A 23,883-nucleotide genomic window follows, 5' to 3' on the forward strand; every position below is an offset into this window, starting at 1 on the left:
TTTACAGTTTCCCAATGAGTAGTGATATTCGGCATCTTTTTATGTGCTCACTGGCCATTTTTATATAGCGTATGTTCATTTTAAGCATACAAAATGCAAATTGATAAATATGGTATGATCTCAAGATGGTTCAGAAATGCAGAGGGGGAAAAAATCTTTTGGGAAACATACCAAAACATCAATAGTGACTATCTTCGAGTAATGAGATTATGGCTGATTTTTATTTTCTTTTTTAATCCCGTCTACATCTCTCAATGTCCTGCAATGAGTATGAACCACTTTTACGATCTGAGACCTAAAGGAAGGAAGGCATGACAGGGCTCTTGGATTGGGATTCCATCTTGACATTCGTCTGACCGCAAAGGCACTGGGTAGTTGTGTATCATGGCCAACAATGTGACCTTGGATATCACCTGGCTGAGTCTCCTTTCAGTGGAACCCTTGTGACTTGAGGGAAGAAGGCATGCATCAGAGGAAGAATGGCAGGGGATATTGATGAAGCTAGGGAATGCTTCTTGCTGGAGGCCAGGGAATAGGGCTGCTGCATTTCACATGATAGATCTGCTGTGGGCCAACCAGGAATGGGAGAGATTTCATCCTGGCCTGCAGATCCATTTCTGCCTATTCTCTGTACTCAAATCTCCCATCAGTCAACAAACATTTCCCAAGACAGCACCGGGTTCTCATTCTCCTCCCTCCCGCCAAGGAAGAGGGTGGGGGAAGGACTGACCATGAGGACGTGTTACATCAGGGGCCCTCACTTGAGTGGGGTGCAGCAGGCTATGGGCTCAGGAAGGCACTCAACAGAGAACATATGGGAAACGCCTAGAATAGAGAACACTCCACCCCAGGGGAAAATAAAGAAAGGGACCCAAACAATTTCCAGAAGAACAATCCCAAAAGGCTAACAGGCACTAGAAGAGATGCTCACACTCATTAGTTATCAGAGAAATGCAAATTAAAACAACAATGCAATGTCACTTTACGCCCATTTGACTTGCAAACATTAAAAAGCTGGGTAACGCCAAGTGTTGGCGGAGCTGCTGGTGGGGGTGCAGATTTTGCAAGCATTCTGGAGCGCAATCTGGCTCTGCTTCATCACATAAGCAAAGGCATAAGTGATGACCCCACACGTTTGCTCCTGGGTGTGTGTCCCGGAGACAGGCTCACTTGTGCAAGTGTATGAGCGGACATGCATGTGAATAGTCACCTGCAGGGTGGGAGCAGGGGAAACAGGACAGGTCACATGTGGGCGATGACACCGTGTGGCACCATATGGCAGTCAGAACAAGAGACCAGATGAGCACACAACAACACGAGTGGATGTCTTAAAGCATAGTGCTGAGGGGAAAATGTTAGAAGCAGGATGAAGCATATAACTGACAAAATTTATGTAAATTAAAAGTATAGACACACACACAAAATACTACATATTTTGCAAGAACACACAGAAACACAAATATTCACATTAAACACATTGGAATGTTTGCCTGTGGGAGGAGAGGGGTGGGAGTGGAGATAGAGACAAGGAAGAATAAATTACACAAGAAGATGCTTGCACAGGCGAATAATGGAGACGTAACAGGAAAGAGGAATGATGAAGGTCCTTCTGCACCAGAGGCCAAACAAAGGCTGTAGACCCCTGCCCTGTGGAGGCGCATATATTCACTCCAACCAATGCTTGTATCTGTCCATTTACAAGTTTATTGGCTCCTCTGGCTTTGGGTTATGGCCCAGACTCTAGCAGAAGGAATTGGAGGAGAATGGAGACGGAGGAACCAAGGAGGTCAGAGGTACAAACACAGGGACCTAGGGTCAGGTGTAGGACAAGGTAAGAGGGTTACCCCTGCCCAGGGCTGGGCAGCAGCTGGGGTGGGGACATGGCACAAGGGCTCTCGGGGGCACTGGTCTCTCTTGCTTCTACAGAGGGAGGGGGGGCTATTGTAGCTGCCCGAGTTCAGGTGTGGACTCCAGTGACGTGATGTGGCCAGCCTAGCATACAGATGTCAACACCTTCACCCCAGAGCGGGAAGGCATCGTCCACTTGGTGAAGGCCCTCCGGGCTGGCAGCAGCTCAGGATCATGGCCATGCCACCTCCGTGAGATCTCAGTCCTCACCTCCAGGGACAAGGGAGAGGATGTTAGGAAGGCCCCACTGCTACTTCTGTGCTCCACCCCAGTGGGACTGAGGGTACAGGGAGAGACCATGCAGGAGAAACAGACTTGTATTCCTGGGAGAGGAGAAGCCATGGTTGACTCAGTAGCCACTGCTAAGTATTGTCTCTGAAAGATACTACTTCCTCCTTCCTGTGGATATTTCTGGCCATTCCCTTTAGCTCTTTTCTCTAACTTTTAGCACTGCCTTTGGGTGGGTCCAGTTAAAGACATTTTCTATGGATGCTTTCTTCAGTTTCTGGGCAAATAACCACACTGTCCTCCATGAGTGGCTTAGACCATCCCCTGCTCTGGGATTCACTCCTGCCCTTGCCCACTGAACTGAACTATGGCCCCTGGGAACCTGTCCAGGGGATATAACCTTAAAGGAGAAAAGACTCAGAGCCCCATTTAAGGAGCTACAGGTGAGGGGACTGAGATTCCTGAAAGAAAAGCAACTGGGTGGGGGTGGGGGGCATGGGAATCTGTATTGTCACATCTCCAAGGGGCTGTTGGAAGGCAGAGGGGGCTGAGAGGCTGTGGCCCTCCTGACAGAGCTAAACTTGGGCTGTAGTGAAAGACAAAAGGGAGACAGGTTTCTGTTCAACATAAAGGTGGGTTTCCCCACAGGTGCCTAACAACAGAAGAGCTATTGTTAAGTAGTAAGCTCCCCATCACTAGAAGCATGTAACTATCTGGTCTCCAACATGACTTCTTGGGACGGATCCCTTCACAGCTCTCCATGGAAGCCGCTTTCCCAGGTCCCACCAGCCTCAGCTAGGGCTGTGCCTCACCCTTTCAATGTCTGCAGGATCCATGAGCCACCACACAAAGATACTGCAGTCCTGTGTCCGCACCCAGACACCAGATAAGACTGTGTGAGACTCAGAGAGGCTGGGGTAGAAGTAAAGAGTCACAGGGGAGGGAGCCAGTCTGGGACAGAGGTGGCAGGTGGCGCGCGAGCGCTGTTGCACAGCTGCACCCAGGTCTCTGGCAGAACAGAGCCCATAGCAAATCCATGCCACCAGAGGGAGCCCATGACTCTGCCTGAGCACATAGCGGGGCCTGGCTATCCAGGGCACTCAGCTAAATTCCCCCACCTCTCCCACAAAGCAAGTCTGTCCTAAGGGACAGATGAAAGGTGCCTTCTGGGTGGGATGTTTTAATTCTCCTCTCTCTGCCATCTTTCCATATTTCTATATGTGTATCAGCACCATCTATCTATTCATGGGTATGTCTGTCTCTGCTTGGTCTGTTCTTTCCATCCATCTGTCTCTTCCAGGTATTTCTCTCAGTATCCCCAGCTCTGCTCTCGATCATCCTCCCTGTTGCTACACCTGACTCTATTTTCCTTGTTCCCTTTATGTCTGCCTCTGACTTTCTCTGTTCTTCAGTCTCTGCTTTCTCTGTCCCTCCCAGAGCTGACTTATTCCCTCCTCCACTCTCCTTTTTGTTGTTTTAGAAACACAGAATTGGGGGATCCTTTTAGACTATCCTGGTCCTAAATGGACAGTATACTTGGCCCAGCCCAGAGAAGGGATGGATAAAGGATGTTTATAGGAATCAATCAGGTTCAGCTTGATCTAGAAGCTCAGGACAGACTAAGCTTCACAGAGGATCACAGGAGTCAGAGTTTGGCTTGAGCTGGGATTTATAGGGCCTGGGAAGAAGAGAGGTGGCCTCAGGTCTGGTGGAAGGGAAAACTCAGTGACTAATGATAGCTGGAGAATTATATACCTCTTGGTTGAGGAAGCAATACAGGATGGCAACGATGAAGCCCTGTGGAGCCAAAGAGAAAGGGCCACATCAGAACTTGGTCTGACCACAAGGTGCCCAGAGTCTTTCTACTACCTTTTCCTGTGTCTACCCCCAGGCTGTGGCCAGGGCCAGGGCTTTAGGAAAAGGGAAGGCATATGCATTCATCTCTATGTGCCAGGCACATTGTCTCATGTAATCATCAAGCAAGCCTGCCAAGACTATACTGTTGATCCTGTTTCTCTGATTTCCTTCATTTCTCTATCACCCAGTATTAAGCACAGATCCTGGCACATAATAGGTGCTCAATAAGTGTTAGATGCATGAATAGATGGACAGATAAGAGGATAACAGATGCATAGGTGGAGGATGGATGGATGGATGGGTGGATGGGTGGATGGATGGGTGGACGGATGGATGGATGGATGGGTGGATGGATGGATAAGTGGATGGATGGATGAGTAGATGGGTAGGTGAATGGATAGATGGATGGACAATGGGTAGTTAGATGGATAAGTGGGTGAGTATAGATGGGTTCAGGGGTAGTTGAATGAACAGAGATGGATGGATGAAAGATGGACAGACAGATAGTTAAATAGATAGAGGAGTGGCTGGAAGAAAGAATAACCAGCCTAGTGGCCTTCAACCTACCATGAAGTCAATCAAACCTGTGGGCAGCACCACCTCCCTCCTGCCCAAGGACTTAGGGGGAAGAGTGCCTGTGGGGGCCCTCACCTGGAAAGAGCCCAGTCCTAATTCCAGGGGGAGGCGGATGCCCAGGCCGGCACTGTCGGGCAGAAAGTTGAAGATGACATAGTGAATTCCAAACAGCGGGATGAGGAGAAGCGTTGACTTAGAGAGACGCCTGCAGGAGAAGACGAGCCCTAGGCACCCAAGGCTGGAATAAGAAACTCCCATGTGCCCCCTGCTCACTCCCACCTCCCATCAGTTCCCCATATGGACTCTATGCACCAGGCACCCCGGATGCCTCGTCCCCAAATACACAGTGAGGTACAATGCAGGGCTTCCTTACTTCAGGACCATGGATCTTGCTGTCCTTGCTGCCGAATGCTCTTGTTTCGATTGATTCCAGTCAACATCTATGCATCTTTCAAAGTCTAGTTCAACGACCACTTCCTCCAGGAAGTCTTCCCTAACCATACCTTACCCCCATCCCCTCATCTAGAAAGGTTCTCCTTCTGCAGACTCCCATAGAAATGGATCCCAGGACTCATCAGCCCCTTTAGCCTGATAACTGGACGTTTGCTTCTCTCCTCCCTACATTGTGATTTCCTAGAAGAAGGGGGCCAGATCTGATCTTTTTCTGGAAGCATGGCGAGGAGCACGGACCAGGCCAGTGAATGAAACAGAACCACACCAGCTCTCACTCCGGTTATGTCTCCGGCATCCCGTCATGCACACACACGTTACCGGTACTGAGACTGGGGGTGGAGGCTGCCCTGAGCTGGCTCCAGTTTCCTCAGCAGGATGCGGATAATATTGAGGAAAAGCCCAAAGTTCACCTAGAAATAGAGGGGCAAGAAGGCAAAAGGCAAGAGTCAGGGGTGCCCCTGCTGGGATGGGGCCTCTTTGGGAATCGGAAACCCCATCCTTGAGACACAGGGATGTGCAGGTGGATGGGTGTACGGGTCACTGCTCTAGAGCTTGTATCCTGGAGCCTGGGAGGTCCCACGTGGAGCTCAGGGGCTGAGGAGCTCTGGGTCCCCCTCGCTCTCCAGCCCAGGGATGAAGGGTGGGAGGTTGGGCCCGGTCATTCTGCCTCCAGCATCTCCCAGGGTCTACTCTGGCACAAAGCAGGTGTCCCTCACTTTTGATAAAATTGGGGGAAATGCACACATTCACCAAGGCCACGCAAACTGGCCCCCGATGCCCTGTTTTCAGCACAGGAGCAGGCAGTGGGTTCAGTTACAGCCCTCTTTCCACGCCCCACACCAGCCTCGCTGCAGTAGCAGATGATCTACAATCAGGGCCCCAAATTCACCACAACTCTGAGCTGGAAGGAGCCCAAGCACTGGTGGGGACCAACCCCCTAGTTTTACCAATGGGATATGAGGGCCCGAGAGGGCCTCACAGAGAATCTGGCAGAGCCAGGCTGAAGAACCCAGGTATCCAGATTCCCAGCCTGGAGTCATGTTTCCTTCTGTACAGCAACCCCTCGGCGGACCCAGGGAGAATGAAGCAGAGGACGCTGGCTGAACTGACCCCAACAGAGAGGACGATGGGCCCCTTGATGATCCACCAGTAAGGGGAGCTGTCATCCAGGTCCCAGCACCTAGGAAGAGGACAGGCTAAGACTGATTGGGGGGGGGGGGGGGGCTGCCAAAAATACAGTCGCTGAAAAGCCCTTTTCTGTAGTAATCCGGCACCTTCCTCCTCTCCATGCCCTTCCAGCCTTATCTCCTCCCTCAGCCAGTTAGGCCTCCTTCCAAAGGGGTGCACCAATCCATGCTGGGCTTACCCTATCTCTCTCCACCTAGCTGCTTCTTGCTGGCCCCAAAACTTCTCCTGTTCTAGGAGGCCCCTATTTACTGTGCTTCCCAACCCCCACCACTGCCTGAGCCCAACACCCTGAGAATCTGAGGCCCCCTTCCACCCCAGGACATGTCCCTTCCACGCTATCCACAACAGCCTACCCATCTCACACCCAAGCCTGGGAGTTCCCTGAAGGCAGGGCTGGGGTCTCCTCCTCCTCTCCCCAGCTTGGAGAACAGCCACACTGCCTGACTGTCCAGCCCATGTTCCAGGGGACCTGGTGCCATGTGCTGAGGTCACCACCCACACTCACGCAACATCCTCAAAGGCCACCTTGCAACACACCCACATGCCAGTGAAGAGCAGGGGGAGCCCTGTTGGGGGGCACAGGGGAGACACAAGTAAGGAGTCTGCATCCTCGGCTTAGAGACCTGCCCCCACCTGCCACCACCACCACCAGCGACCCAGGGCACCGGGAAAGTGGGACCAGAGGAGAGCCCAGGGGCTGGGGAGCTGGCCCCTACTTGCTGGAGGATTACAGGCTGTCCCATCCCCTCTCTGGGCCTTGGGTCATCATCAGTAAGCTGAAGGGACCTTTGGATGAACTCCCTGGACATTCCCAGCCCTCCACTAGCCAACCCTGGTGCTCACCCCAGCCAGCAAGAACCAGCCACCAGAAGGCCCTCCTTGTGCTGGGCGACTTGGAGGCTAGGAGGCAGGTCAGGTACACAGCTTCCACCAACAGCCAGCTGAAGTTGGTCATGGTGGCAAAATGGGCGGTGGCCACGGAGACCTTGCACAGAACCTGTGGGCCGGGGGCCTGGGTTCTTCAGAGCTGGGTGCCCATTGGAGCCCCTACCCCACTCAGGTCCCTCAACCATAGGCTGCCCCAGAGGAGACATGGTAGTATAATGTGGTGATTAAGAGCACAGATTTGGGATCTGGGTTCAAATTTACCACGTATTAGCTGGGAAACCTCCCCATAGCTCAGCTCTTCATCTGCAAGCGAGGTCAACTTCTAGAGCTGCGGCTATGGAGCACCATTCATTCCTGCAAACATACAGGCACTCACCCATGCATGCATTCATTCATTCAGTGCATGATTCGCTCTCTCAGCGCTGAGGAACACCGCCTCTGAGCTCAGATGGCCCGAGTTTGGCCCAGCCCCACTTGTGTACAAATGGGACTAAAATGAAAATGTAAGTAGGAAATAAAAGTTGGTAATATATGTAAAGCATTTAGTGCAATGCCTCTACCTAAGTGCTCCAAACGCATCTATTACATCTATTCTAAGTTCATTAAGGTCATTGTTGGTTTGTCTGTTTGTGTATCTGTTCATTTCCGGCACAGTTTTAGTGCACCTGGTGTGTTCTGGGTCTCCATACTGGCCCCCAGCTTCCTTTTATTTTCATTCTCCGCTGCTTCTTCCACCTCCCCACCCCCATCTGACTTCCCTGGTTCTTGGACATGCTCCTGTCTGTGAGAGTCTGTTCACCCTGGTCCCTCCATTTAACATGTCTTCCCCCTTCCCCCCAGCAGCTCCAAAGCCTTCTCCCTGAAGCCCAGCTTTCAACCTCCCCTCCCCCACTGGGTGGTCCCATAATCTGGTGCATTCTGCCTCCCCAGGCACCATGGGTGCTTCTTGAGGGAGGGACCCGGTTCCACCCAGCCGGGGGCAGACCCACACCCAGCCACAGACAGGCACCCTAGGGGGAGGTACAAAATGAAAGGACTGGTGGGGTGACAGATGGGCTAGGTTGGAGTACAGAATAAGGCATGAAAGGGGAACCCGAAATATGGGAAATGACACGGATTGGCCCCAGGGTCCAAGAAATGGGATGGGGATTTAGAACCTGACTCTGGGGAGGGGCAGGAAGGGAGAGGGTGTTTCCTGTTCTGTGATTGGCCACGGCAGAGCCCCAGAGGCAGCCCACAGGACCAGGTGGGCTGGAGGGGCCCTCCACCCCTGCATCTAGGTCTCTAACACAGCCTTCCCTCCCCCCACCGACCCCAGCACCCTCCAGCCCCAGCTACTACAGTGGAGAAGCTGCAGTGATCCGTGTTCTCGCTGTGGAACAGGGTGGCGTCCTTCAGGAACACGGCTCCCGCCTTGAGGATAAAAGTGGCAAACAGCTGGGTGTGAATGTAGTTCCGGGGACAGTGAAGCCTCCTGGAGGGGCAAGGAGGGATGAGGGTGAGCATGGTGGCAGGCGAATTGAACTGACTTGGGTCAGATCGGGCTGGACTTGAGACTTCAGGGTTAGCCATGCAGGACAGCTGGCCAACCACAGCCCTAGGCTCAGCGTAGGTGAGAGGACAGAGTACCGGTCTCTGCCTTCAGGGAGCTCATAGTCTGGGGGACAGAGGCAGAAATGGCAGGAGACTGCCCAGGGGAGTCCCCTGGGTGCTCAGAGAGATGAGGTACATCCCCATGAGACGGAGAACAGCACAAGCCATGCTATGGGGCTCAGACTCTGAAGTCAGGGCTTGTTGGGGGGGGGGGCGCTTAAGAGGGGCAATGGTTAAAGGGTTGGAATAGTCAAGAAGGGCTCCACAGGGGAGGCCACGAGGATTCTTAAAGCAGATGGGACCTGGGCTTTGAATTTTGGCAGATATAAATACATCAAGAAGAAAGCAGGTGGGCATGCCAAGCAAACAGAACAAGTTCCACAAGAGCAAAGGTGTAGCCACTGCAGTGAGCCCTCAAGTGTGAGGAGTGGATGAGAAACACTCTGGCAAAAGAAAAGGAAAAGCGAGGAATGGCCATGGTGCCTAGATCTGGGAACCTCTTGAACATGAAGGCAAGGAACGAGGTTTGGCAATGTGAACAACAGAGAGGCAGCAAAGGCTCTTGAGCAGGTGAAGACGACCGCGAACCTGAGAGCCAGCAGGATGGCGATGGCCACGAAGAGGGTCACGGCCGAGATGCTATGGCCCAGGGTATAGATGATCTTCACTGCGGAGAAGTAGGATTTCTGGGAGGGTCAAGACAGAGAAAGTCTCAGCAGCTGCACTTTCTGGGAAAGGGAGGCTTGGCAACCAAGCAGGTGAAGGCTGTCCATTCTACCCCAGAACTCCCCATCGGGGGGCAGGGGAGCCCATGAGAACCCTGGCAAGCTCCCTCCTGAAGGGAAGTGTTGGTCAAGCCTGTCTTGCACCTGACCTTCTGGTGAGACGGGGTGGGGACAGGGGTGAGATGACCGACTCTCAGTATTTCTGGGGGTGGGGGGTGGTGGGAGGGGGACAGGCAACAGAGAAACTACATTTTCCCAAGGAATGACAAAAGCCCAAGGGGAAATGGGGCTTGTTTATCCTGCTGCCTCACCATCTTGGGCATACAACATTCCCCAAAGAAAACCACAGGGACAGCCACAGGGAACAGTTATTTCTATGACCAAGTATTTAGATTGACCAAAGTCCAGCCTGGACACCACCACCCCCACCCCAACATGGAGATGGAGGGTGTGGGCCAAGGGAGGGGATTAGTGACCCCTGAGAGATGCAAACAATCAACATCCACATCTATCTTTTCATCTGAGAAATGGTCAGGCTCATGCCTTCCCTTAGCTGAGGGGAAAGATATAGCGGATTGTGGGCATGGAAGCACCTTGCAAAGGCCCCGCTCAATTCAGGCACGTGAGACGTGCACAGTACTCCACAGACTGGGGACTAGAGAAGGGAAGGAGCTTTTGCAGGACTACTAGGAGCCTTTGTTTCCCTGGAACCACTCAGAGCTCCTGTCCCGGAGGCCTGGGCGTGGAGAGGGCACGCCAAAGAGAAGGCAGCCAGCCTATCTCCCACTCTGCCCTCTGCCTCCCTCTCTCCTAGCACAGGTGTCACCCTTGAGCAGATTAGCAAAAGACCAGGGCTCTGTCTCTTCCAGACACTGCCATCTTCTGGAAACTGCTGTAATTAATATGCCAACCTGCTGGCTACAACGGAAATGGCGGCTTCTACAGTTGTGCAGTCCACCATCCATACAGACCTCCATGGTGACCCTTCCTCTAAGATGCCGGGAGCCTCTTACCTCCTCAGTCAGCAGCTCTAGGGGCACAGGGCAGGCCACAGGGTAAGGTGGGAAGGGCTCAGACCAGCCAGTGATAGTGCAATCCCGCTTCACAGCCCCTGCAAGGCATGCCGAGGTGAAAACAGAAATTGGGTTAAAACTCCTACTCTCTCTCCAGGACAGGGGGAGGAGTCATGGATCATCCGGTGACCCTGGCACGGTCTGCAAACAGCTCCTCCGAATGGCAGAGAGAGGGTAGCCTTCCCTCCAGGGGCCTGGATTCCAGGTCCAGCCCTTCCAGACTCCCCCCACTGGGCAGCTGGTAGCATCTTAGCAGTCAGACAGGCTCCGCTGCTCCCCTCCACCCCCACGGCCAGCCCTCCTGCTAAGATCCAGAGAACGTTTACTCGGGGTCCGGCTCTGGGTCCAGCACTTCCATGCCGTGCTCACCAATCCTTACCCCTCATGAGGTTAATGTTCTTGTTTTCCCCAGGTCACAGGTCAGAAGCTGAGGGTCAGGAGGTTGACTGACTTGCCCAACGTCACACGGGAAGAAGGGAAATGGTGTTCAAATCCAGATTTACTACCCCCAAAGCCAGGGATGAGCCTGCCATATTCTGGCACCATCAGATGAAACCACCTCGAATCCCCCCGCCTCACCACCATGCCCAGAACCCTCACCTGGCTCTGAGCTGAAGTGAGAGAAGAAATCTGGGCAGGGGAGAGTCACCCACTCGCCAGAGCCTACCATTGGCCAGCACAGCAGTCCATCCCAGGTCCTAGGGCAGCCTAGATAGATGGGAGCAGAGCAGACTCAGGGGACAGACCCATCCAGCATTCAGAATGATGAGGCTGGAGGAGATAAAGGAGTCTAAGAAGCCACCCCCTCCCTCCCAAGCACCCTACCCAGAGTGGTGTTGGGCACCCCTTCTGCTGCTTGTAGACACAACCTCTCATCCTTTCTCAACTGGGTGATGAAGTCACACTCTGGGTGCACGTGGCCCAATACCTGTAGGAAGGAGTTAATGGGGTAGGCCAAGCCAATTAGGTGCTCCTTTTGGTTCTCTGGTGCAAATGACCTTAGGACAGAGACAAAGCCTGATTCATTTCTGTGCCCCTGCTCCTAAGCCAGGGCCTGGCTCATGGCACTTATAAGTGTACTTGGTGGAGGAGGGACAGGAAGAAGAAAGGAGGGAAGTGGGGAAGGTAGTAGGGGGGACAGGGATGAGGGGAGGGAGAGAGGAAGAGAGAAAGATGGAGGTTTGGACAGATGCTTCCCAATGTCATGTCATGGAAGTAAGTTCTGAGACACACTAACCACAAGTCTTCCGAGGATCTCAAGGAGCTGGCTGAGTCAGTGAGCCATGTATGTAGGGCCTTTCCTCTTTTCCTGCACTCCTTCTCCCTGACACAGTCCTGCATAAAGCACCTTGGTAGGCTGAACAATGCCTTCCATACACACAAAAATGTCTACATCTAATCCCTGAAACCTGTGAATATGCCACCTTGCATGGCCAAAGAGATTTTGCAGCTGTGATTAAGTTAAAGATCTCAAGATGGGGAGATTATGCTGGATTATCTGGGTGGACATGAGGTCCTCATAAGAGGAAGCAGGAATGTCAGAGCCAGATAAAGAGATGTGATAATGGAAGCAGAGGGGCAGGGGTAGGGAGATGAGAGAGAGTGTGCACTTTTACCATGGGGTGCACACAGATGAGAGGAAGGAGGCTCCCTCACTGCAGAAGGGAGGGCAGTAGAAGTTACCTGCATGACAAAAAAAAAAAAAAGGAGGGGGATGGGCAAAATAGGTAAAGGTTAGTGGGAAATTCAGGCTTCCAGTTATGGAATGAATACCACACAGGAAGGAAAGGTATAGCACAGGGAATAAAGTCAATGGGTTATAATAGTGTTATGTGGTGACAGATGGTGAGCACAGCATAACATACACTTATGAAATCACTATGTGGTGCACCTGAAACTAAGCTAAAAACTAAGGTATCATGTGTCAACTATACTTCAATTAAAAAAAAAAAGTTACCATATTGCACCCAATACTCAGCCCTCGACAGATCAGATCCCAGTCAACGCGCAACAGCCCTAGAGGGAAGATACCGTCTTCTTTGTCACAGAAGAGACAAGTGAGGCTCAGGAAGGGTGAAGAACTTGCCTGGACCACACAGTTCCTTTCACCATGCCAGGATTCAAGCCCAAAGGCTGTGCACTTGGGGGCAGGTGCCACACTGTGCTTGGAAGGTGTGGGAGCCCCTGCACACACATGCTGTCACACGTGCGCGCGCACACACACACACACACACACACAAGCCAGTGGAGAAGAAAGGAGACCTCAGCCCACGTGGGCTGAGCTTCCCACCCAGTACCTTGTATGTCCTGTCCTGGTCCCTGTGTCGCTTGCAGTAACTCCGAGAAAACATGCTGGGAAATCCCAGCACATTCAGGGAGGGCCCCTGTCCCCCACCCAATTCTGTAGCATATCAGTCTGCCAAAGGCTTCTCCAGCCCCAGGGCGTATCAAGAGAAGAATAGTCCCCCAGAATGCGGGAGGGGAGCAGCTGTTCTCCACATACTGTTCAGGCCCACACCCTCTTAAGAGGCAGCAGCCAAATGGGAGCGTGGCCCCTGGGATGCTGGGGAGAGGGAGAGGTCTGGAGATTCTGTGGAGGACTTCGGGATGGGTAGCTCAGAGAAGAGAGAACGTGGGGGAGGAGAGGCCCTAACTGCTTCCCTGATTGGGAGTCATGTCTTGGGCAGAGTCTTTGTGGCCCCCAGAGAGCACAGAGGGGCCTGGGGGGAAACAACAGCTCAGATGGGCCTGGGGGGGAAGCTAATTCACCTCAGCCAGGTTTTCATAGAGCTACCCAGAGACAAGCAGCTGCCTGGGGAGGGAAAAGCAGGGGACGGGAGGGAGGAGCACCCATCTCAGGAGTTCTCCCAGCCACGTCCTCCGCAGCCTGCTTAGTAGGAAGAAACTTGTGTGGTGGGGAAGCCAGTGGGGATCCCCACCAGGCTCCAGCTGGACCCCCCCCCCCCCCCGCCACCCCCTGTATGGCCCTGTGGCTCTCAGGTCTGCAGCCCAGCAGGAGGCGGGGGGGGGGGCGGCTACTCACAATTGGTAATGGACTCAGCAAGCAGAGGATGTAGGCAGCCCACGCCCTGCTGTCCATGGTGGGGCTCACAAGTGGCTCCCTCAGTCAGGTCGTCCTCGCTGTAAGCCTTGGGCCTCTTCCCTCCCCACTGTCCCCTGCTGCTGCTGCTGCTGCCACAGCTTCTGCCTCCCCTACCCTTGTGGCTGTTTACACAGGCAGAAGCCAGCAAAGGGGACAGAACCAGCTAAATATTCACAGGATTGTAGGACACCGTGCATAACTCAGCCCCGGCCCTGGAGCGGGCCCCCATGTCCCCAACAGGGAGGGGCTGAGCACCCCACTCCCTTCCGCTCCGTCTTTAAGTCTGCCTGTGTGCCTGTCCTAATAGCAAAGGTCCAGAGAGGTGACGGCCACAGGCACTTCTTGCCCTGGCAGGTCAATATTCTTTACCGTTTCCTCCTCTGAGCCCACAGTGGAGAGAGCACCCTCAAATGAAACAGGCTCAGAGGAGAAGAAGACCCGGGGCCCGACGTCAGGGAGCCCCCGGTTTAGTCGGTGAGCCCAGCTTCATCCACAGGGCTGAAGGGTGGGCTCGGGGCTGTGGCGATGCAGCAGGGGTTGAGGGTAGGAATGAGCTTAGAAAAGGAAACGTGGTCATGAAGCCCCTGCACAGGCTGGCCAAGAAGGTGTCCCATCAGCAGGACCTGGCTTGTTTCCCCAGAAAGGATGCCAGCCTGGAAGGCAGGGTGGAATCTACAAACATCGAGGCTCTAGACTTCACCCAGGGGCTCGTCAGAGTCTCCAGAAATCTTTATGGCAACAGGGGGAAATGAGCCCGAATGGGAGGTTTGCAAGGGGTTTCAAGGAGCTAGACCACCCTGAGTAGAGCAAGACAACTGTTACCAATAGCAAAAACTAGAGGACTTACCATAGCTGCTCAAATGATTTTGAACGTTTGTTACCTGGTCGTTTTTATTATTGTTTTAGACTTTAAAACATGGAATCCCAATTGGCCGAGCTAAAGACAGTGTTCTAGGTGACACCGGATCTCGTACAGCAGCTGGGGATTTGGAAGCACGCTGTATCTCCCAGGGCCCTGAATGCCACTGTCCCTGGTGGCTCCCGACATCTGTGTGCAGGTCTGCAATCCCAGAGCTTGCTGGTGACGGCAGGCCTGTTTACAGCCCGGACGCGAATCATGAATGATGAAGCCTCCCCCACCCCCGCCACGTCTAGGGTGAGGTATCATTTTACATCAGCGGGGCTTTATTTTTCCATTTGCATTCATCGCCGACACAGCGTCGAAGAAAAATATTTTGAAAAGAAAACATGACCCACCCCATGCCCCAGACCCACCTGCCCTTTCCCAAAGGAGTTTCTGTGCTTCCCTGTGAAAACGGTGCGGGCAGGAGGCACACACAGGGCTCTCAGCTGGTCTTCAGGATGAAACAGAGCTGGGGGGGGGGGGGGGTGGCGGGGGCGGGGAAGGCCAAGTGAGGACTCACAGGTGCGAGAGCAGCGCTCTGAGGAGGTGTGATTGATTTTAAAGGAAAAGCTGAAACCTACCGTCCATCAGCTACAAATAAGCAACAGCGGGAGCACGCATGTTGCCACCAATAACCGTGGGTAATTAGCGTCAATGTCATTAGCATTAATCACGGTTCATAATTGATATGACACTTAATAATTATTATGTTCTAAATGGGAGCAATTTCATCCCCCAGGGAATATTTGACAGTGCCTAAAGGCAGTCTACGTGATCACAGCCAGGGGTGAAGGGTGGGGAGGAAGAGTGGTAAGATGCAACTGGTGTATAATGGATTGAAACCCGAGAGGCCGGTGAACGTCCTACAACGCACGGGGTGACCCCCACGACCATACAACAAATTATCTGGTTTTAAAGGTCAATGGGGCCAGCAGGGAAGCTCAGTCGGTTAAGTGTCCGACTTCAGCTCAGGTCGTGACCTTGCGGTTTGTGAATTCGAGCCCCATATAGAGCTCTCGGTCAGTGCACAGCCCGCTTCAGATCCTGTGTCCCCCTCTATCTCTGCCCCTCCCCAGCTCATGCTCACCCTCGTTTTCTCTCTCTCTCTCATAAATAAGTAAACATTTTAAAAAATTAGAAAAAAAAAAGTCAATAGAACTGAGGTTGAGAAACCCTGATCCAAGGATCTCCCGAGCCCATTGTCCTTCTGAATAGACCAGGGTCACTGAACTCCCGTCTTTAACTATCTCTGTATCTACTCAGGCTCAAATTCTGCCTCCGCCACTTGCCAGCTGTGTGACCGTGGGCAAGTTATGTAACCTTTTTAGCCTCAGTTTCCCCACCTGGAAAAGGGGCATGATACCCTCTCTAGGGTCAAGCTAGGCTTGACAAGAAAAGAAACAAGAAAAGGCATATAAACTACCTTACACAGAGCCTAGCTCACAGGGGGACAGTCACTAATAGCAGCATGTAGTAGCAAATAAGGTTAGAACAATCGATTCTTTCTTTCTTTGTATGGAAAAAATAAGATTAACTCTCTAGCTCACATTTACGAAACATAGATTCTACAATGTTTAAAGCCCTAACTATAAAAAAATAGTAAGATTTTTTTCCCCAAGAATGGAAATCTATTTTTATGACCTCAGAAGAAAGACAACTTTCTTATATAAAAAATAAAAACCACAAAGAAAGGATTAATAAGTTTGACAACATCTACATTTTAAAAAAATGTATGCTCCAGAAAGGACACCACAGATAAAACTGCAAGCAAGCTGCATACCTAAAGAAATATTTGTGACCAATAATGACAAATGTCAAAAACATTTAAAAAATCTACAAATCAACAGTAAGTAGAAAAACAACCCAATCGAAAAGTGAGCCAAAGATATAAGCAGGCAATTCAGAAAATAAGTAAATTACAGGACCAATAAACAGATGTGGGGATGCTCAACATCACTAATACTCAAGAAAATGAAAATTAAAATAATAATGAGCTGCCCTTTTCCACCAATCACATTGCCTAAAATGTTAATGGCTAATGTGATATTTGCAAAATAATGTGGGCAGCTGGTACTCATACTTTGCAGATCGAGTGAACATTGGTGCACCCATTTTGAAAAGAATTTGATATGATCTTTTGGTTTTTTAAGTTTATTTATTTATTTTTGAGAGAAAGAGCATGTGTTCGAGTTGGGGAGGGGCAGAGAGAGAGAGAGAGAGAGAGAGAGAGAGAGATTCTTAAGCAGGTTCCACCCCAGCAAAGAGTTCACCTGGGATTCCATCTCACCACAGTGAAATCATGACCTGAGCTGAAATCAAGAGTTGGACACATAACCAACTGAGCCACCCAGATGTCCTGATCTTTTAAATCTGTGCATAAACATACTCAAAAACCAGAAGCTCCATTTCTGAATATTTGCCCCAGAGAAAAGTATTACATAGTAAAAACCAGATAACAACACAAATGTCCAATGATAATGGAATAGCAAGAGAAAATGTGATCTGTTCATATAGCAGAAGACTATAGAACATATTATTAAATACTATTAAAATACTATTAAAAGGATGAAATAATCTATTTGTATTCACATGGAGAGATTTTTTTTTTTAATGTATTTGAAAACTTCTGCTTGCAGCCAAATCAGAGTAGCAGAGACGAGTTTACCCTCCTTCTGCCCTAACAACAGGACATCCAGGAGCTCCTGGGTGGCTCAGTCGGTTGAGCGTCTGACTTTGGCTCAGGTCATGATCTCGCAGTTCTTGAGTTGGAACCCCACATTCAGGCTTGCCACTGTCCGGGCAGAGCCCACTTCAGATCCTCTGTCTCTCTCTCTCTCTCTGCCCTTCCCCCACTTGTGCTCTCTCAATCTCTCAAAGATAAATGAACATTTAAAGAAAAAAGAATCTTTAAAAAAAATAGGAAGTCCAAACAAAATATACAAAATTTTGGGTTTCAATAGGTGAAGAAAAAAGCACACATGATAATCTCAATTGATGCTGAAAACGCATGTGACGAATTTGAACACCCTTTCAAGACAAAAATGCTCGATACGCTAAGACTAGAAGGGCACTTTCTTAACATGATAAAGGCCACAAATGAAAAACCCACAGTGAACATCATGCTCAGTGGTGAAGACTGGAAGTTTTTCCCCTAAGATGAGGAACAAGACAGATGTCTGCTTTCACCACTTCTATTCAGTGTAGTACTAGAAGTTCTAGCCAGAATAATGAGGCAGGAAAAGAAATAAAAAGCACCCAGTTTGGAAAGGAAAAAGTAAAATTATCTGTTGGTAGATGACATGATCTTATTTGCAGAAAACCCTAAAGAATACACACACACACACACACACTACTAAGGTTAATAAACACTTAAATAAAATTGCAGGATAAAAATTGACATGCAAAAATATGTTGGTTTTTTTGTACATTAAAAATTAAACAATCTGCAAAGAAATTAAGGGGTGCCTGGGTGGCTCAGTCAGTTGAGCGACCGACCCACTCTTGATTTCAGCTCAGTTTGTGTTCTCATGGTCATGAGATCAAGCCCTGAGTTGGGCGCTGTGCTGAGCATGGTGCCTGCTTGGGATTCTCTCTCTTCCTCTCTCTCTGCCCCTCCCCTACTCATGTTCTCCATCTCTCTAAATAAATAAATGAACGTTGAAAAAAATAAAATTAAGAAAACCATTTCATCCACTTACAATAGTAAACAAGACGTTTTGAAAAAATTTAAACAAGGAGGTGAAAGACTTTTACAAAAAAAAACACAAAACAAAACTGCAAAACATTACTGAAAGAAATTAACGATCTAAAGAAAGGAAAATATGTCTTGTGTTCATGGATTAGAAGACTTAATTTGTTAAAATGACAATACTGCCCAAAGTAATACATAAATTCAATGAAATCCTTATAAAATTCACAATGGCATTTTTTTTTAAAAATACAAAAATCCATATTAAAATTCATATGGAATTTCAGGGGAACCTTGAAGAATCAAAAGAATATCGGGGGAAAAGAGTTAGAGACCTCACACTTCCTAAGTTTAAAACTTACTACAAAGCCACAATAATCAAAACAATGTGGGACTGGCATAAATATACACATCTGGACCAATGAAATAGAATAGAGAGCCCAGAAATAAACCCATGCATATATGGTCTATTGATTTTTGACAACTCTGGCAAGACCATTCAATGGGTAAAAGACAGTCTTTTCTATGAACACTGCTGGAAAAACTAGACTTCCACAAGCAAAATACGAAGTTGGACCCTTACTCACACCATATACAAAACTTAACTCAAATAGATAAAGACCTAAATTTAAGAGCTAAGACTATAAAACTCTTAGTGGAAAACATAAGGGAAAATCTTCATTACCTTGGATTTCACAATGATGTCTTAAATACAACACTAAATGCACAGGGAACAAAAATAAATACATTGGATATTACTAAAATTAAAAAATTTTGTCCGGCAAAGGGCACAATCAAGGGAATGAAAAAATCCCATAGAATGGGTGAAAATATCTACAAGTCATGTATCTGGTAAATATTCAAAATATATTCAAAAATATTCAAAAAATATAAAAAACCCTTATAACTCAACAACAAGAAAATAAACAACCCAATTCAAAAATGGACAAGAGACTTGAATAGACATTCTTCAAAGATGATATACACATAAAAAGAAGCTCAGCATCATTAATCATTTGGGAAATCCGAATCTAGACCACAATGAGATATAACTTCACACACATTTTTTATTTTCAAAAATGAGAAATAACGAATGTTGATGAGGATGTGGAGAAATTGGAGTCTTCATGCCCCACCGGTGGGGATGTAAAATGGTACAGCTGCTGTGGAAGACAGTTTGGCAGTTTCTCAAAAACTTAAACACTTCTATCCCTAGCCATATATACAAAAGAATCGAAAGCAGGAACTCCCAATAGGATTTGTAGATCGAAGTTCATAGTGGAATTATTCACAATAGGCAAAAGGTGGAAACAACCCAAGCGTCCATCAATAGATGAATGGAGGGGCGCCTGGGTGGTTCAGTCGGTTGGGCGTCCGACTTCAGCTCAGGTCATGATTTCGCGGTTCGTGAGTTCGAGCCCCGCATCGGGCTCTGTGCTGACAGCTTGGAGCCTGCAGCCTGTTTCGGATTCCGTGTCTCCCTCTCTCTCTGCCCCTCCCCTGTCCATGCTCTGTCTCTCTCTGTCTCAAAAATAAATAAAATGTTAAAAAAAATTTAAAAAAATAGATGAATGGATAAACACAACGTAGTACATACACACAATGGAATATTACTCAGCCATACAAAGGAATGAAGTAGTGATATACACTTCAACATGGACGACACTTGAACACATTATGCTAAGTGAAAGAAGCCAGTCACGAAAAGACAAATACCGTATGATTCCACTTATATGAGATAGCTAGAGTAGTCAAATTCATAGACACAGAAAGTGGAATACAGGTTACCAGGGTCTGGGGAAATGGGGAGTTGTTACCTAATGGATGCAGAGTTTCTGTTGAGGATGATGAAAACTTCTAGAAATAGACAGTGATGCTGGTTGTACAACATTGTGAATACCTAATACTTCAGTACTTATGCCATTAAACTGTACACTTAAAATGATTAAAAGGGTAAGTTTTATGTTACGTACATTCTACCACAATTTTTAAAATGACAAAAATAATTGATTATTTTTTTTTCATTTCAACATTTATTTATTTTTGAGACAGAGAGAGACAAAGCATGAACGGGGGAGGGTCAGAGAGAGAGGGAGACACAGAATCCGAAACAAGCTCCAGGCTGTGAGCTGTCAGCACAGAGCCCGACGCGGGGCTCGAACTCACGGACAGTGAGATCATGACCTGAGCCAAAGTCGGACGCTCAACCGACTGAGCCACCCAGGTGCCCCAATAATTGATTATTTATAGCAAAAGTAATAAAAATGTATTGTGGGATTTATGGCACATATAGAAGTAAGAAGTATGAAAACAATAGTCAAAAATGAAAATGGAAGAAAATGGAAGTGTATGTTTGCAGTTTGTATATACTCTGTGAAGCAGTGTAATATAGTCAAGGATATACTCTAATAAATTAAAGATATACACTGGAAATCCTTGAGCTGATACACAGACACACGCAAACACACACACACACACACACACAAAACAAAGAGAAACAGTTAAGCAGCCAATACCAGAGATATACAATCAATCGTATAAAAACTGGTTAATCAAAAAGAAGAAGGAGGAGGAGGAGGAGAAGGTGGGGGGAGGGAAAAGGAAAGGAAGAAAAATGAAACAAAGCGTACAGTACAAATAAAGAGAAAATAGCAAAACTGTAGAGGTAAATCCAACAATATCAATGAATACATTAAATGTAAATGGACTAATCACCCCAATTAATGAGATCGGTAGATTGAGAGAAAAATCAAGAAACAGCTAGAGACAAATCAAGAAACAGCTATCTGCTACCTGCAAGAAATTCTTTTTAAATAAAGGCCCAGGTAGGTTAAAATGTAAATAATGGAAACCACAAACTACACATGTATTAGGTTTAAAAACTGACAAAACCAAGTGCAGACAAAGATACAGAACAACTAGAACTTCTGCATGTTGCTGGAGAGAATGTAAAATAGTACCACTTTGAAAAACAGCTTAGCAGTTTGTTTGAAAGTTCAGTATACACTTGCCATCAATCCTACTTTTAGGTACCTATCCAAGTGAACACTTGTATACAATTGTGTATAGCAGCTTTATTCATAATCACCCAGAACTGGAAGTGACCAAGATGTCCTTCAACAGATGATGATAAACAAACTATGGAGCATTCACGCAATAGGTAATAACTCAACAATAAAATGAGACAGGCTATTGATTCCTGCAACAAGATGGATGGATCTTAAATCTACTTTAATAGGTAAAAGAAGAAAGCCAAACCCAAAAGGCTACACTCTGTTATTCTTTGCATGACATACTAGGGAGAGAAATGACTGGGCCAAAAAGATCAGTAATTACTAAGTATGGGGGGTAAGAGAGGAGTCTGATTATACTGAAGCAGTATGATGGAATCTGGTAAGTCAAAGAAGTTCCTGGTATTATAATGTGGTGTTGGGATATATGATTCCATACATGTCAAAATGCATTGAACTGTACATCTCAAGGAAGGAAAATCAACCAAAATGGCAGAGGTGTTCAGGATGTCATCCAGTCTATGGCAAATGAATCTGCCTGTATTACAAATATATGACATAACCACACTCTAGGGAGTAGGAGAGAAAAGGGTTGGCCTAAGTGTTTGCCTGGACACTGTGGGGGTAAAGGTGAAAAGTACCACACATGAATTCTGCACTCTATTTGGTAAATTTGTTTTTCACAAAGGTATGGGTTAGCAATCCTGAAAATACATTGCATATGTATAGTAGGGTGGAGAAAATAGGTAAATATATTGTAGATGATAAGATCCAAATGAAGATACTGTGGTTAATGAGAGCCAAAGAAGTTACAACTAAATAAAGAAAAAAAAGCCAGAATGAATACACAGTGCTGGATTGGGGTCAAAGGTATTAGTATAAAATCATGTTTCCCTTTAAGGATAGATATAGAGAGACAGGAAAAAAGGTAGGTATGTTAATAGGTAGGTACATACATACATGGGTGTGAACATATATGGATGAGTATATGTTTATATATTTTCTAGCTCTGTCCAATGAGAGGGCCCAGTGTCATCCTATATTGGATCCTGGAACAGAAAAAGGACATTAGTGGAATCTGAATAAAATGTGTAGTTTAGTTATTGTATTGTATTAATGTTAACTTCTTATTTTTGATAATTGTACCATGGTTATATAAGATGTTAAAATTAGACAAACTGTCTGCACTACCTTTGCAATTGTCCTGTATGTCTAAAATTATTTAAAAAATTTTTTTTATTCTTTTAATGTTTATTTATTATTGAGAGAGAGAGAGAGAGTACAAGCAGGGGAGGGGCAGAGAGAGAGGGAGACACAGAATCCGAAACAGGCTCCAGGCTCTGAGCTGTCAGCACAGAGCCTGACGCGGGGCTTGAACCCACGAGCCAAAGTCGGACATTCAACCGACTGAGCCACCCAGGTGCTCTTAAAAATTATTCTAAAATACAGCGTTACCAAGAGACATAGTTAAATTAAGAAGATGAAAAGGCAAGCCATTAAACGAGAGGAAATATTTCTAAAATACATATCTTATAAAGAAATCATACCTACTATGCACAAAGAATTCCCACCGCTTAATAGAACACAACTGGATTTTAAAAGAATGGTTAAGATGTGAATTGTTGCTTCACCAAAGACGAGATGAATGACAAGTAAGCACGTTTAAAGATTCTCAACAACATTAGCCGTCATAGAAATATAAATTTCACCACGGGCTCCACTATGCATACACTAGAATAACTACAGGGAAAGAGAGGGACGGTTTCTTTCTTCCCCCCATTGCTGTGGGGATGTCAAATGGTACAGCCTCTCTAGGGAAGAATTTGGTAGTTGCATATAAAGTTAAACATACACTTATCTGACCCAATAATCTTACTTCCAAGTATCTATCCAAGAGAAACAAAAACATATGTTCACACAAGGACTTGAACCCAAATTTCCACAGGTTCATAGGGATGGAATGTGAGGAATGGTCGAATGGAACATTTGCATTAACTCTGATATTGCAGTGTTTAAGAAAAAAATTTTGTGCACCCCACGTATACAATTAAAGCTAAATTTAAAAAATAGCTCGTGTTTAGTTCTTTCTCTCACCTGATGGGTCTGTCTGTCCCACAAGCAGGTGGGCTCCTTGAGGGCAGGGACAGGTGGGTTCTTCCCAGAGACCCTGGGGCTCCCAGCCCAGGGCCCAGATCCAGAGCCACCGAGGCTTTGCCGTCGCTCCTGTCTGGTGCCCCCTGGTGGTGATGCTGAGCAACTGCTGCTTCTTCTGATGCCAGCTGGCCTGAGCAGGCTGCAAAGTGGTGTCTCTCGGCCTGCCCATAGCTGGGGCTGGGGTCTTGTAGCTGGTGGATAGGCCTCAGGGACCGGCTCCTGTTGGATATTTGACCCTGATACCCCTTCTGGGGTGGCCTATAGGCACAGGGTACTTGAGCAGGCCCTATTCCTGCCCGAGTGTTAGCCCCTTTTCTTATTCCCTGACTCAGCCCTCCCTTCCCCCAGAGACAGGAGCAGTTGAGCACAGGAGTAGGGTCGGGGCCTCAGAATGGATCCCTATAGACAGAAATCCCCGTCTTTGGCCCTCTGAGAGGGCACCTCACCTAACTGGGGCTCTGCAGGGGCTGTGGCTGCTGGTACCACTGGCCGCTCTCATGCGGGCTCGTGATTCAGCTCTGCATGGGGCCAGGG

General features: G+C 48.1%; 2 protein-coding genes across 3 annotated transcripts in view; both read right to left on the bottom strand.

The window, feature by feature from the left end:
• Positions 1 to 23,313, bottom strand: part of ADCYAP1R1 (ADCYAP receptor type I) — a 143,013-nt gene extending 119,700 nt beyond the window's left edge. The window contains exon 1 of the mRNA XM_053218259.1: positions 23,290 to 23,313. The gene's annotated coding sequence lies outside the window, so the exon portion shown is untranslated. The remainder of the gene's footprint in view (positions 1 to 23,289) is intronic.
• On the bottom strand, positions 1,654 to 13,967 carry GHRHR (growth hormone releasing hormone receptor). Of its 2 annotated transcripts, none has more exons than XM_053218260.1 (13): positions 12,787 to 13,210; positions 11,315 to 11,417; positions 11,090 to 11,197; positions 10,430 to 10,527; positions 9,280 to 9,377; positions 8,440 to 8,572; positions 7,054 to 7,207; positions 6,716 to 6,776; positions 6,133 to 6,202; positions 5,341 to 5,432; positions 4,645 to 4,774; positions 3,892 to 3,933; positions 1,654 to 2,118 (listed from the first exon to the last, which is right to left on the bottom strand). In XM_053218260.1, the coding sequence occupies exons 1-13, from the start codon at positions 12,838 to 12,840 to the stop codon at positions 1,993 to 1,995; spliced, it is 1,269 nt and encodes a 422-aa protein (XP_053074235.1). In that variant the 5' UTR covers positions 12,841 to 13,210; the 3' UTR covers positions 1,654 to 1,992. The 2 variants fall into 2 exon arrangements, with proteins under 2 accessions (XP_053074235.1, XP_026931012.1); XM_027075211.2 differs by lacking the exon at positions 12,787 to 13,210 and adding an exon at positions 13,533 to 13,967 and having other exon boundaries at positions 1,655 to 2,118.
• Positions 23,314 to 23,883: the final 570 nt, after the last annotated feature.

The sequence above is a fragment of the Acinonyx jubatus genome, chromosome A2 (genome assembly GCF_027475565.1).
Source record: "Acinonyx jubatus isolate Ajub_Pintada_27869175 chromosome A2, VMU_Ajub_asm_v1.0, whole genome shotgun sequence".
Classification (NCBI taxonomy): Eukaryota; Metazoa; Chordata; class Mammalia; order Carnivora; family Felidae; genus Acinonyx; species Acinonyx jubatus.